The sequence below is a fragment of the Neophocaena asiaeorientalis genome, unplaced genomic scaffold (assembly GCF_003031525.2).
Source record: "Neophocaena asiaeorientalis asiaeorientalis breed wild unplaced genomic scaffold, Neophocaena_asiaeorientalis_V1.1 scaffold245, whole genome shotgun sequence".
NCBI lineage: Eukaryota > Metazoa > Chordata > Mammalia > Artiodactyla > Phocoenidae > Neophocaena > Neophocaena asiaeorientalis.
In genome coordinates this window covers 2,467,298-2,483,387 of record NW_020173953.1, presented here as the reverse complement: position 1 = coordinate 2,483,387, position 16,090 = coordinate 2,467,298, and the positions used below count along the sequence as shown (strand labels likewise).

At 37.1% G+C, this 16,090-nt stretch overlaps 1 protein-coding gene across 8 annotated transcripts in view; it reads left to right on the top strand.

Moving 5' to 3' along the window:
- GRIK1 (glutamate ionotropic receptor kainate type subunit 1) overlaps positions 1–16,090 on the top strand; it is a 415,584-nt gene that overhangs the window by 244,435 nt on the left and 155,059 nt on the right. For 5 of the 8 annotated variants that reach the window (XM_024752902.1, XM_024752901.1, XM_024752900.1 and 2 more), the window contains 2 exons: positions 9,928–10,095; positions 13,709–13,966. The exons of 1 other annotated variant lie outside the window; for it this stretch is intronic. In XM_024752902.1, coding sequence (XP_024608670.1) covers positions 9,928–10,095; positions 13,709–13,966 — 426 coding nt within the window. Of the gene's footprint in view, positions 1–9,927; positions 10,096–13,708; positions 13,967–16,090 lie in introns of those variants that run through there. 2 more of the 8 variants (XM_024752904.1, XM_024752905.1) reach the window with 2 other exon arrangements.

The following is a 16,090-nucleotide window of genomic DNA, read 5'->3' as shown; positions in this document are numbered from 1 at the left end:
TCCAGGAAGCACAGAGAGGCACATACAGGATAAATCCAAGGAGAAACATGCCAAGACACATATTAATCAAACTATCAAAAATTAAATACAAAGAAAAAATATTAAATGCAGCAAGAGAAAAATAACACACTAGGGAATCCCCATAAGGTTAGCAGCTGAACTTTCAGCAGAAATGCTGCAATCCAGAAGGGAGTAGCAGGACATATTTAAAGTGATGAGGGAAAAAACCTACAACCAAGATTACTCTACACAGCAAGGATCTCATTCAGATTTCATAGATATTGAAACCTTTACAGACAAGCAAAACCTAAGAGAATTCAGAACCACCAAACCAGCTTTACAACAAATGCTAAAGGAACTTCTCTATGTAGGAAACACAAGAGAAGGAAAAGACCTACAATAATAAACCCAAAACAACTAAGAAGATTGTAATAGGAACTTACATATCGATAAGTACCTTAAATGTGAATGGATTAAATGTTCCAAACAAAAGACATAGACTGGCTGAACGGATACAAAAACAAAACCTGTACATATGCTGTCTACAAGAGACCGACTTCAGACCTAGAGACACATACAGACTGAAAGTGAGCAGATGGATAAAGTTATTCCATGCAAATGGAAATCAAAAGAAAGAGGGGGTAGCATTCTCATATCAGACAAAATAGACTTTAAAACAAAGACTATTACAAGAGAAAAAATAAAGGATACCACCTAATGATCAAGGGATCAATCCAGGAAGAAGATATAACAATTGTAAATACTTATGCACCCAAAATAGGAGCACCTCAATACATAAGCCAAATGCTAACAGCCATAAAAGGAGAAATCGAAAGTAACACAATCATAGTAGAGACTTAAACACCCCACTTTCACCAATGGACAGATCATCCAAAATGAAAATAAATAAGGACACACAAGCTTTAAATGATACATGAAACAAGATGGACTTAATTAATATTTATAGGACATTCCATCCAAAACAACAGAATACACATTCTTCTCAAGTGCTCATGGAACATTTTCCAGGATAGGTCATATCTTGAGTCAGAAATCAACCCTTGGTAAATTTAAGAAAATAGAAATCATATCAAGTATCTTTTCTGACAACAATGCTGAGACTAGATATCAATTATAGGAAAAAATCTGTAAACAATAAAAACACATGAAGGCTAAACAATACACTACTTAATAACCAAGAGACCAATGAAGAAATCAAAGAGGAAATGAAAAAAAAAAAATACCTAGAAACAAATGACAATGAAAACACAACAACCCCAAACCTATGGGATGCAGCAAAAGCAGTTCTAAGAGGGAAGTTTATAGCAATACAATCCTGCCTTAAGAAATAAGAAACATCTCAAATAAACAACCTAAGCTAACACCTAAAGCAATTAGAGAAAGAAGAAGAAGAACAACAACAACAACAAAAACCCAAAGTTAGCAGAAGAAAAGAAATCATAAGGATCAGATCAGAAATAAATGAAGGAAATGATAGCAAAGATCAAGAAAATGAAAAGCTGGTTCATTGAGAAGATAAAAAAATTGATAAACCATTAGTCACACTCATCAAGAAAAAATGGGAGAAGACCCAAAAAAATAGAATTACAAATGAAAAAGGAGAAGTAACAACTGACACTGCAGAAATACAAAGGATCATGAGAGATTACTACAAGCAACTGTATGCCAATAAAATGGACAACCTGGAAGAAATGGACAAATTCTTAGAAATGCACAACCTTCCGAGAATGAACCATGAAGAAATAAAAAATATAAACAGACTGATGATAAGCACTGAAATTGAAACTGTGATTAAAAATCTTCCAACAAACAAAAGCCCAGGACCAGACAGCTTCAAAGGTGAATACTATCAAACATTTAGAGAAGAGCTAACACCTATCCTCTCAAATTCTTCCAAAATATAGCAGAGGGAGGAACACTCCCAAACTCATTCTATGAGGCTACCATCACCCTGATACCAAAGCAAGACAAAGATGTCACAAAGATAGAAAACTACAGACCAGTATCACTGATGAACATTGATGCAAAAATCCTCAACAGAATATTAGCAAACAGAATTCAATAGCGCATTAAAAGAATCATACACCACAATCAAGTGGGGTTTATACCAGGAATGCAAGGATTCTTTAATATACACAAGTCAATCAATGTGACGCACCGTATTAACAAATTGAAGGAGAAAAACCATATGATCATCCCAATAGATGCAGAGAAAACTTTCGACAAAGTCAACACCCAATTATGATAAAAACCCTCAGGAAAGTAGGCATAGAGGGAACTTTCCTAAAAATATTAAATGCCATATATGACAAAATCACAGCCAATATCGTCCTCAATGGTGAAAAGATGAAACCATTTACACTAAGGTCAGGAACAAGACAAGGTTGCCCACTCGCATCACTATTATTCAACAGAGCTTTGAAAGCCACAGCAATCAGAGAAGAGAAAGAAATAAAAGGAATCCAAATCAGGAAAGAAGTAAAGCTGTCACTATTTGCAGATGACATGATACTATACATAGAGAATTCTAAAGATGCTACCAGAAAACTACTAGAGCTAATCAATGAATTTGGTAAACTAGCAGGATACAAAATTAATGCACAGAAATCTCTTGCATTCTTATACATTAATGATGAAAAATCTGAAAGTGAAATTAAGAAAACACTCCAACTTACCATTGCAACAAAAAGAATAAAATATCTGGGAATAAACCTACCTAAGGAGACAAAAAACCTGTATGCAGAAAATTATAAGACACTGATGAAAGAAATTAAAGATGATACAAACAGATGGAGAGATATACCATGTTCTTGGAATGGAAGAATCAACATTGTCAAAATGACTCTACTACCCAAAGCAATCTACAGATTCAATGCAATCGTTATCAAACTACCACTGGCATTTTTCACAGAACTAAACCAAAAATTTTCACAATTTGTATGGCAACACAAGAGACTCCGAATATCCAAAACAATCTTGAGAAAGAACAACAGAGCTGGAGGCATCAGGCTCCTTGACTTCAAACTATACTAGAAAGCTACAGTAATGAAGACAGTATGGTACTGGAACAAAAACAGAAATATACATCAGTGGAACAGGATAGAAAGCCCAGAGATAAACCCATGCACACATGGACACCTTAATGTTGATAAAGGAGGCAAGAATATACAGTGGAGAAAATACAGCCTCTTCTGTAAGTGGTGCTCAGATAACTGGACAGGTGCATGTAAAAGAATGAAATTAGAACACTCCCTAACACCATACACAAAAATAAACTCAAAATCGATTAAAGATCTAAATGAAAGTTCAGACGCTAGAAAACGCTTAGGGGAACACATAGGCAGAACACTCTATGACATAAATGACAGCAAGATCCTTTATTACCCACCTCCTAGAGAAATGGAAATACAAACAAAAGTAAACAAATGAGACCTAACAAAACTTAAAACCTCTAGCACAGCAAAGGAAACAAAAAACAAGACAAAAAGGCAACTCTCAATTTTGTTTTTTTCATTTCACAATGTCGATTCTTCCAATCCAAGAACATGGTATATCTCTCCATTTATTTGTATCATCTTTAATTTTTTTCATCAGTGTCTTATAATTTTCTGCATACAGGTCTTTTGTCTCCTTAGGTAGGTTTATTCCTAGATATCTTATTTGTTTTATTGCAATGGTAAATGGGAGTGTTTTCTTAATTTCACTTTCAGATTTTTCACCATCAGTGTATAGGAATGCCAGAGATTTCTGTGCATTAATTTTGTATCCTGCTACTTTACCAAATTCATTGTTTAGCTCTAGTAGTTTTCTGGTAGCATCTTTAGGATTCTCTATGTATAGTATCATGTCATCTGCAAACAGTGAAATCTTTACTTCTTCTTTTCTGATTTGGATTCCTTTTATTTCTTTTTCTTCTCTGATTGCTGTGGCTAAAACTTGCAAAGCTCTGTTGAATAATAGTGATGCGAGTGGGCAACCTTGTCTTGTTCCTGACCTTAGTGTAAATGGTTTCATCTTTTCACCATTGAGGTCAATGTTGGCTGCGGGTTTGTCATATATTGCCTTTATTATGTTGAGGTAAGTTCCCTCTATGCCTACTTTCTAGAGGGTTTTAATCATAAATGAGTGTTGAATTTTATCAAAAGCTTTCTCTGCATCTATTGAGCTGATCATATGGGTTTTCTCCTTCAATTTGTTAATATGGTGTATCACATTGATTTGCCTATATTGAAGAATGCTTGCTTTCCTGGGATAAACCTCACTTGATCATGGTGTATGATCCTTTTAATGTGCTGTTGGACTTTGTTTGCTCGTGTTTTGTTGAGGATTTTTGCATCTATGTTCATCAGTGATATTGGCCTGTAGTTTTCTTTCCTTGTGACATCTTTGTCTGGTTTTGGTATCAGGGTGATGGTGGCCTCGTAGATTGAGTTTGGGAGTGTTCCTCCCACTGCTATATTTTGGAAGAGTTTGAGAAGGATAGGTGTTAGCTCTTCTCTAAATCTTTGATAGAATTCACCTGTGAAGGTGTCTGGTCCTGGGCTTTTTTTTGTTGGAAGATTTTTAATCACAGTTTCAATTTCAGTGCTTGTGATTGGTGTATTTATATTTTCTATTTCTTCCTCATTCAGTCTCGGAAGGTTGTGCATTTCTGAGAATTTGTCCATCTCTTCCAGGTTGTCCATTATATTGGCATACAGTTGCTTGTAGTAATCTCTCATGATCCTTTGTATTTCTGCAGTGTCAGTTGTTACTTCTCCTTTTTCATTTGTAATTCTATTGATTTGAGTCCTCTCTCTTTTTTTCTTGATGAGTCTGGCTAATGGTTTATCAATTTTTTTATCTTCTCAAAGAACCAGCTTTTAGTTTTATTGATCTTTGCTATGGTTTCCTTCATTTCTTTTTCATTTATTTCTGATCTGATCTTTATGTTTTCTTTCCTTCTGTTAACTTTGAGGTTATTTTGTTGTTCTTTTTCTAATTGCTTTAGGTGTAAGGTTAGGTTGTTTATTTGAGATGTTTCTTGTTTCTTAAGGTAGGATTGTATTGCTATAAACTTCCTTCTAGAACTGCTTTGGCTGCATCCCATAGGTTATGGGTCATCATGTTTCCATTGTCATTTGTTTCTAGGTATTTTTTTTTTCATTTCCTCTTTGATTTCTTCAGAGATGTCTTGGTTATTAAGTATTGTATTGTTTAGCCTCCATGTGTTTTTACTTTTTACGGATTTTTTCCTGTAATTGATATCTGGTCTCATAGCATTGTGGTCAGAAAAGACAGTTGATATAATTTCAATTTTCTAAAATTTAGCAAGGCTTTGTTTGTGACCCAAGATATGATCTATCCTGGAGAATGTTCCATGAGCACTTGAGAAGAATGTGTATTCTCTTGTTTTTGGATAGAATGTCCTATAAATATCAATTAAGTCCATCTTGTTTAATGTATCATTTAAAGCTTGTATGTCCTTATTTATTTTCGTTTTGGATGATCTGTCCATTGGTGAAAGTGGGGTGTTTATCCCCTACTATGATTGTGCTACTGCCGATGTCCCCTTTTATGGCTGTTTGTATTTGCATTACGTGTTGAGGTGCTCCTATATTGGGCACACAAATATTTAAAATTTTGTATATTCTCTTGGATTGATCCCTTGATCATTATGTAGTGTCCTTCTTTGTCTGTTGTAATAGTCTTTGTTTTAAAGTCTATTTTGTCTGATATGAGAATTGCTACTCCCGCTTTGTTTGATTTCCATTTGCATGGAATATATTTCTCCATCCCCTCACTTTCAGTCTGTATGTGTTCCTAGATCTGACGTGTCTCTTGTAGACAGCATATATACAGGTCCTGTTTTTCTATCCATTCAGCGAGTCTATGGCTTTTGCTTGGAGCATTTAAGCCATTTACATTTAAGGTAATTATCGATATGTATGTTCCTATTACCATTTTATTAATTGTTTTAAGCTTGTTATTGTAGGTCTTTTCCTTCTCTTGTGTTTCCAGCCTAGAGAAGTTCCTTTAGCATTTGTTGTAAAGCTCGTTTGGTGGTGCTGAATTCTCTTAGCTTTTGCTTGTCTGTAAAGGTTTTAATTTCTCCATCAAATCTGAATGAGATCCTTGCTGGGTAGAATAATCTTGGTTGTTAGTTATTCCCCTTCATCACTTTAAATATGTCCTGCCACTCCCTTCTGGATTGCAGAATTTCTGCTGAAAGATCAGCTGGTAACCTTATGGGGATTCCCTTGTACGTTATTTGTTGTTTTTCCCTTGCTGCTTTTAATAGATTTTCTTTGTGTTTAGTTTTTGATATTTTGATTAATATGTGTCTTGGTGGGTTTCTCCTTCGATTTATCCTGTATGGGACTCTCTGTCCTTCCTGGACTTGATTAACTATTTCCTTTCCCATATTAGGGAAGTTTTCAACTATAATCTCTTCAAATATTTTCTCAGCCCCTTTCTTTTTCTCTTCTTCTTCTGAGACCCCTATAGTTAGATTGTTAGTGAGTTCAATGTTGGCCCAGAGATCTCTAAGACTGTCCACAATTCTTTTCATTCTTTTTTCTTTATTCTGCTGTGCAGTAATTATTTCTCCTTTTTTCTTCCAGGTCACTTATCTCTTCTGCCTCAGTTATTCTGCTACTGATGTCTTCTAGAGAATTTTTAATTTCATTTATTGTGTTGTTCATACTGTTTGTTTGTTCTTTAGTTCTTCTAGGTCCTTGTTAAATGTTTCTTGTATTTTCTCCATTCTATTTCCAAGATTTTAGATCATCTTTACTATCATTATTCTGAATTCTTTTGCAGATGTCTGGTCCCAGTGGCTTAGGTTGGTTCAGTGGATTGTGTAGGCTTCCTGGTGGTGGGGACTAGTTCCTGTGTTCTGGTGGATGAGGCTGGATCTTGTCTTTCTGTTGGGAAGGTCCACGTCTGGTGGTGTCTTTTGGGGTGTCTGTGGCCTTATTATGATTTTAGGCATCCTCTCTGCTAATGGGTGGCATTGTTCTTCTTTCTTGTTAGTTGTTTGGCATACAGTGTCCACCACTGGAGCTTGCTGGTCTTTGAGTGGAGCTGAGTCTTGGCATTGAGATGGAGATCTCTGGGAAATTTTTGGCATTTGATATTACATGGAGATGGGAGGTCTCTTGTGGACCAGTGTCATGAATTTTATTCTCCCACCTCAGAGGCAAAGCCCTGACACTTGGCTGGAGCACCAAGAGCCTCTCATCCACATGGCTTAGATAAAAGGGAGATAACAGTGAAAGAAAGAAAGAAGATAAAATTTTTTTTAAAAGTTCTTAAAGTAAAAATAATTCTTAAAAAAACTTAAAGTAATAAAAAAAAAAAGAAAGAAATAAAGAAGAGAGCAACTGAACCAAAAAACAAACCCACCAATGGTAACAATCGCTAAAATCTATACAGAAAAAAAAAAAAGAAAACGGACAGACAGAACCCTAGGACAAATGGTAAAAGCAAAGCTATACAGACAAAATTACAAATAGCAGCATACACATACATACTCACAGGAAGAGAAAAAGGGAAATATATATATATATATATATATATCATTGCTTCCAAAGTCCACCTCCTCAGTTTGGGATGATTCGTTGTCTATTCTGGTATTCCACAGATGCAGGGTACATCAAGTTGATTGTGGAGCTTTAATCCGCTGCTCCAGATTCTGCTGGGAGAGATTTCCCTTTCTCTTCTTTGTTTGCACATCTCCTGGGGCTCAGCTTTGGATTTGGCCCCGCCTCTGCTTGTAGGTCACTGGCGTGCATCTGTTCTTCACTCAGACAGGACGGGGTTAAAGGAGCAGCTGATTCGGGGGCTCTGGGTCACTCAGGCCTGGAGGAGGGAGGGGTATGGAGTGCAGGGCGAGCCTGCAGCAGCAGAGGCCGGCATGACGTTGCACCAGCCTGAGGCGCACCGTGCGTTCTCCCGGGGAAGTTGTCCCTGGATCCTGGGACCCTGGCAGTGGTGGGCTGCACAGGCTCCCAGGAAGGGAGATGTGGGTAGTGACCTGTGCTCGCACCCAGGCTTCTTGGTGGCTGCAGCAGCAGCGTTAGCATCTCATGCCCATCTCTAGGGTCTGTGCTGATAGCCGTGTCTCGCACCCATCTCTGGAGCTCCTTTAAGCAGCACTCTTAATCCCCTCTCCTCGCGCACCAGGAAACAAAGAGTCAAGAAAAGGTTTCTTGCCTCTTTGGCAGGTCCAGACTTTTTCCCAGACTCCCTCCTGGCTAGCCGTGGCGCACTAGGCCCCTTTAGGTTGTGTTTACGCTGCCAACCCCAGTCCTCTTCCTGGGGTCTGACCTCCGAAGCCTGAGTCTCAGCTCCCAGCCCCCGCCCGCCCTGGCGGGTGAGCAGACAAGCCTCTCGGGCTGGTGAGTGCTGTTCTGCAGTGATCCTCTGTGCGTGAATCTGTCTGCTTTGCCCTCCGCACCCCTGTTACTGTGCTCTCCTCTGCAGCTCCGAAGCTTCCCCCCTCTGCCACCCACAGTCTCCACCCGCCAAGGGCCTTCCTAGTGTGTGGAAACCTTTCCTCCTTCACAGCTCCCTCCCCAAGGCGCAGGTCCTGTCCCTATTCTTTTGTCCCTGTTTTTTCTTTTGCCCTACCCAGGTACGTGGGGGAGTTTCTTGCCTTTTAGGAGGTCTGAGGTCTTCTACCAGTGTTCAGTAAGTGTTCTGTAGGAGTTGTTCCACATGTAGATGTATTTCTGATGTATTTGTGGGGAGGAAGGTGATCTCCACGTCTTACTCTTCCCCCATCTTGAAGCTCCCTTATCTTTTTTTTTTTTTTTTGAGTGGAGGGAAAACCTGAAGCACTCACAAACCAATGTAACATATACAAGTTTGCTAAAATCCTACAACTGGCCTTAGGTAAGGAATCACTCAGTGGTGATAGTAGATGAAAGTAATCTACTAGTTATAAGTATTCAGCATTCTATGGGCACCAATTCATATGTTTTTTCAAAGAAAATGAGGTTTATTGGTCAATCAAGGAGTAAGTTAAGCAGAGGCCAGCTAAGAGCCTCTACTGTATGTTCTGTTTCTGTTGATAATCCCAGGACAGCTCTTAAAGTATATTAAGAATAGGCAGTTAATAATACTTAAGTTGCCTGTCAACAATAAAGCCAGAGCTGAATTCTCTGATGAGGCTTTAAGTGCTGATACTTTGTATTGTTGCTTGTGATGAGGTCCTCATTTTTAAGATATCAGAGGCTTAATGCATGTGTTTGTTGAGTGGGGGAATTTATTTCTCCAGAGACAGGGTACAGGTTTGCTTTGGGGCAGGACCAGTTTCTCAAAACAAAACAAAACAAATATAGAACATAGTTTTTTGAATCTGCCCATGCACTTTGGAAAGTTCTAGCATATGACCCCAGAATTCTGAGCCACAAAGAAGAAGAGATATTTTCATTTTGAAAAAATTGCCTATATGACTCATTTTGACTCTACTCAACTCTGCATGATGCTTCTGGAGTCTAGAATGTCTGCTTCTGAATAGCAGGAGTTTCATTCTAAGGAAGGATGATCCTACCAGGATACAACTGAAATTGTGCTTAGGTCAACCACAGAGTGATTCATGTCCAAACTGTAGAAAATCATCCTCCACCATATTATCAGTCATCCTTTACATGGTAGTAAATATTTAGAGTTCATTCACCGTCTGATAGGTATTACACAGTCCAGTATTGGATTTGAAATCTTAAGCACATGTATGAAATTTTATCTGCATCTGACACATGCTGATACACTTAACTTTTAACACTGGTTTTGGGATCTGTTCTGACCATTCCTGCTTTTATTCTTCTGGTCTTTTGTTTTTTTCATTTATATTCTTCTTTTTAAAAAATGCACATGAATAATGTAACTAATGCTTCTCATGCATCTCTTTTGCTTCTGCAGGAGGAATTTTTGAAACTGTGGAAAATGAACCTGTTAATGTTGAAGAATTAGCGTTCAAGTTTGCAGTCACCAGCATTAACAGAAATCGAACCCTGATGCCTAACACCACATTAACCTATGACATTCAGAGAATTAACCTTTTTGATAGTTTTGAAGCCTCACGGAGAGGTAACTATTTTCACACTTTTAAAAGCTTCTTTGGGTGATATGTCTGCTCTACAAGTCAACTTCTTTTTGCTACCTGCTCTTTTTCAAAGTGGACATCTCTGTGCAAATGGGTTTGCAGGAACTATTGGTGCAAGATGTCACTGTCCAGCACAATCTGACCCATCCTAATGGATGTTGCCTAGCTCTGTTTTCTGGACCTTTCTGATTAGCTTAGCCTTCAGTGCCCTCCAGTCTATGATTAACTGGTTCAGCTGTGAATGGAAAATGTCAAGCTTGATCTGTTTTTCCTTCCTGAGGCTGAGATATCACCATGAAATTGTACAGTACAGTCAAATAAACTTTGTGGAAGGTCATACGCACTTAGCATGTGGAAATGCCCACAACACACAGAATTCACAACCTGAATCTTAACAGGTTGTGAGCTACTGGGTTTACCTACCATCCTCTCAAATAATTTTCTAACCCCTTTCTACAAGATCATAGAAATGTGAAGATTATAAACATTGAATCATTATGTTTTACACCTGAAATTTTATAATGTTATATGTTGATTATAAGTCAATTTTAAAAAAGGAAAAAATTAAGAAAAAAATTAATGGAATGGTACAAGCAATCAAGCAAGCAAGGGACTTGGGGTCAAAGAAAATTAAACCTAGGAGAACAATCTCCGCATTTGATTCCCTTTTGCATCTGAACAGAAGACAAGTTCCTAAAAAGTAATCTAATTTGTACACAGGCTGCAAGGTTTGTCTCGTGGAAAGAGTCATTGGAAGGGTGGGGCTTGTTTACACATCCTTCAGACACTTCCAAGATGACTCTTTGAAGCCACATTTGACATGCTTGAAGGCTGGCCTCTAACTAGGGAGTTGTTGGACCTCCATACAGGAGTTTGTGTGGGTACATCACCCCAGAATAGGAGGGGCTCTTTCTCTCCTAGAGGAAAGCTTTGCCCATCAAACACACACAAGTAAATGGAATAAAATGAATGCCATGTTCATGCTGATTTCTAACTAAATATTGATTGTTTCCACATAGAATTAACCCAGTTTGGATTGCACTTAGTAGACTCTTCTGCAAGATTCTTAGTGTCCTTTACAAAAAAAAATGTGAAACTTGTTCTCCTGGGAGCACAGATGAAAATGGAATAGTATAATGATTTTTTTTTTTTTTTTTTTACTGTATGGCATGATCTTAGTATAAGAATATTTTATTTTCAAAGATGGATGGAGTTGTAGGTACTATACAGGTCAGAGTTGTCTATGACAAATAATAAAATGCTATGTTTATACAGCACTTTAAAGTTTACAAGGCATCTTCACATAAATTATCTCTATGTGTTAGATCTTTATCTTCCTCTCTCCATATCTCCCTTTCTGTGTCTCTGTCTCTGTTTCTCTCTCTCTGTCTCTCTCTCTCTCTCTCTCTCACACACACACACACACACACACACACACACACAAAACATTGTTGAATAAATAGCCCAGAAAACCAACCATATTTAAAATCCAAAACGTTTTTGTGACCTGAAGTACCTGTCATACTTGTAAATTAAACACCCCCAAAACTTCTTAAAACTGGTAATTTGCTCGCAAACAGAATTCAAAAGGATTGCTTTTTTGTCAAGTAATATTAGCATCCCAGAGCTAAATATTAGCAGGAATCTCAATCCACTGCCTACGCTAGATGAAGTAATAGTTCATATACTTTCATGCCCTCATTTTTTCTTGCTAACCAATGAAAGCACATCCGAAAATGAGCTTCTGAGGACAGTTTTCACTTCTAGCTCTTAATACAGAAAGTTATGTCTTCATACCTCATGTGATAATTCAGTACCGAAAAGCACAGTGTCAGAAAGTTCCTTGTGAACATTTGCTGTCCCACAGATATTTGAAATATGGCTCTCAAATATTACTTGTTAATTTTTCTCTCTAAATCAAGTCAGATAATTTTGACAAAGCCATATAATTTTTAAACTTATTTTTATTTGTGTGATGGCGTTATGATAAAAATTGACAATTTCATTTAAATATTTTGCTATTATTTAATTCAAATATTCAACTATTGTTTCTTGGCAGTTCCAAATCCCTTTAAACTAGAATTAACATGTAAATTTGAAATGTTTTTATATTTAATGCCAGCATAAATTTATGCCAGCATAAAATGAGTAGGCACTATTTTACATTGTTATAGAAGATAATCTGTCCCAACATTTCTGGAAGGAAATTTGGTTTATATGTATCAAGTGACTTAAAAATATCAATACCCTTTAATTACAGATTTCAATCTACTCAAAGAAAATAATGTAAAATTTAGAGAAAAATATAAGAACTAAGATAAGTGCTTATAATATTACTTATAATAACCAAAAATTAGGAGCAGCTTAAATATTCAGTATCATAGGACTAGTTAAATAAGTAATGACATACTCATGGATTAGGCTATTCTATGACACTAAAAATATACTTTTGCAGAATTTGTGATGACTTAGGGGAAAGGGTGTGCTTTTACCATTAAACTTAGTGTTAAATACAGAAAGCAATGTATCAAACTGTATCTATATCGTGTTCAATTTTTTAATAAATTAGAACACCAAACTATGAATAGATATTATCCCAGTGATGGAATTTCAGAGCCTTTTTTCTTCCTTACACTTTTCAATATTCTAAATTATCTCAATGTGTGTATATAATCTTATAATGCAAAAAATAAATAAATGTTAGAAATTAATTTTTATGTACATGTTGGCTAATATTGAAATAGAAAGAAGCCTGTCCTTGAGCTGGGTCCCTGGGCTCTGGTCAGTTCTGCCATTGTCCAGTGGCCCTGACTCACTTCATTGCCTATGACATTAGTGGGTTGGAGAAAATGTCTTCTAAGATCCCTTTAAGCTATGCTAATCTATTATTCTATAATTAATTAGCTATCAGTATCACTTAACATTCTTTAGCAATTTTTCAATATCCTGGACCTCCTTTCTGAGTTTTGGGAAGGACTGGAACTAAAGTACTCTGCAGCCACCCAGAGAGTCTTCTGAATTCTCTGACCCATTAATACCTTCATTGCCACATTGCCAGCTGACAGAACTTGATTTATATGACATTCACTTGGCAAATGGCTTAAAGAATAGCTCTGAGTGCTTCTGGGTAACACCACACCAAGCAAGAGATTTAGACTCCATCTGATTAAAAGTAATGAAGTGAGGACTACCCTGGCAGTCCAGTGGTTAAGACTCAATGCTTCCAATGCAGGGGCTGGGGGTTCGATCCCTAGTCGGGGAACTAAGATCCCACATGCCACGTGGCATGACCAAATTAAAAAGAAAAAAAAAAGTAATGAAGTGAGACCAACAACTCATTTTTGTTTGCAGGGAATTGGCCTTGTGATGTGTTGCTAATCATTTCTCCATTTACATCTCTAATATTTAGTATCTCAGGAATATTGGAAGCTGGATGAAGCATATTTCCTCAGCATACAGATGGAGAGTGGATAATAGTTTCCAATAGCGAAAATAAGGAGGAACCATGAAAGGGAAGATGAAATTCACAGAACTCTCTCTTTCTCTCCCCTCTTCCCTGCTTTCCCTCTCCACCCCCTCCTTGTCTGTGGACATCAGCATGTGACCAGCTGGCTCTTGGTGTGGCTGCTCTCTTTGGCCCTTCCCATAGCTCCTCTGTCAGTGCTGTGCAGTCTATTTGCAATGCTCTCGAAGTTCCACATATACAGACTCGCTGGAAACACCCTTCAGTGGACAACAAAGACCTGTTTTACGTCAACCTCTACCCAGATTATGCGGCTATCAGCAGGGCGGTCCTGGATCTGGTCCTCTACTACAACTGGAAAACAGTGACTGTGGTGTATGAAGACAGCACAGGTATGGGACTCACACAAGCCCTCACATGGCCATGTCTGGTCTGGAAAAAGGGAACCAGAATTTGCTACAATCCTTGACTCATCAGGCAGAGTACATGAACATGTTCTTTCATATGAAGCTAATTGAGTATTCTAATTGGGAAATGCCATGTGTAGCTAATTCCTTTTCCTTTTGGTGAGTTGACCCTTTCTGATGACCCATTCATCATCAAACTTAAGGCACTTTTTTAAAAGAAATATCACCTTATTAATATATGTTGTAATCTAATCTGAATATTAAAGATGTAATATAATGTATCCAACTCTGTTAAGGCTGACCACAACTCCATTCTTAAATAATGCAGAGAAAGTTTGAAACTGACCATGAAGTATGATTCCAATTCAATAAGTAGCTGCATAAATGCATTGAAAAGTTTCTAAAGTACATACACAGAGGAATAATGTTAGAGGTTGTATCAATAAAATCTGACCATTTCATGGGAAAAGGACTAAGAACCCCAGTAAAGAGCCCTTAGTGAAGCTTGCTTTGTTCTGCCTGCTTATTTTAGGATGAAGGACAGATATGGGGTGCTCAGCACCTCACTAGACATTTCTCTGACTCTCTCCCATTTGAAGTTTCTCTCACTGGCGCCTTCCCCCTTTGCCTCCTGTTTACATTTTGAGGTTTGTTGGAGTTCCAGATCCCTTTTATTCAGTTAAATTCTTCCAGTGATTCTTCATTGTCCACATAGGAAAGTCCAATTCTAATTTAAAGCTCTTCACCATCTAACCACTTTCATCTCCATTAACCCAGGCACCAGCTGCTCTACATCCCTGTACTGTTACATCACTTCTTAAATACCCCCGAGTCCATCCCTACTCTTTGTTTCTGAGGCTGGCCCCTCACTTTGGATAATCCTCCACATAACCCCCAAGGTGATAAGCTCCCTCATTCTCCATTATCACACCCAAATATCATTTCTTTTTAAAGCTCACTGAGACGACATTAGGAGTTAGTAGCACGTTGTAAATATAAGCATTATATCACATGCTTCAATTATCTGCTTAAATGTTTTTGAGACTAGGAGTTCCAAAAAGTTGGAATTTTATCTTTTTATTTTTATAATCTGCTACCTAACACAGTACTGTTTACTTTCTGAATATTTTTTTCTTCAAGAATTGAAATTAGCTCCTTTCCTTAATCTACACATTTGGTAATAAGACTAATAAAATTATCAGTGAAAATTAACAAAGCAAAGCATTTTTGAACTTTTTAATAGATTTCATTTTTTTCACTCATTTCCACCAAGCACTAACATTTACTGTTCCTCAGAGGATGAATATTGAGCCTCCTCTATTTGGCACTAAATTCTGCTTCCATTTTAAACTGTTAGATAAAAGTGACTATTGTGGTTGGAATTATACATTTATGTATTTTCTTATACCTCATCTCATTTGAGAAAGAAGTGAAGGTAGGTGATTGTATATATAATTTATAAATATTATATTCAAAACAGTCCTACTGGGAAGGATAAGCCACAGGCAGTCATATTTTTAGAGCTTCACTTGCTTACTGTGAAGGAAGAAAATATATTATCCAAGGAACTCCATAAGTATATTTAAAGAGCCTTAAGATATAGATATTATATATAGGTATGGTAAGGCCTTCCATGTTGTCTACCTTTGTAAATAGAGAATTCCACGAGTTAATAAAATAATACTATTTCTCATTATGTAGTACACTCTATAGCATAATTTTCTCTCACTATTTCTACAATTTCCAGCAATGCCAGGCCATCTAAAAGGAAAACAAATCAATGAATAATATTGAGGCATCTGGATTTAATTTAAGAAAGAGTTCAACTAAAGGTGTGAGCATAATTGTATTTAGAAAAATTATAATTTGCAAAGGGATAACATAAAACCTGATGTCTTAACCACCCTTTTGATTTTAAGTGAGTACCCATAGTTGACAGCCATTTTGCATAAGAGGAAATCCAAACTATCATTTCTATTACCTTTTACAAGAAACTGAAATCTCCTTTCATCCTTGTTAAGTTCACCTGAACTCAGTTGCTCAATATATACTTGCTGAAATTGAAAATCCAAATGAATCTGTATTTTGCCCATTAAGTTAGAGACGATT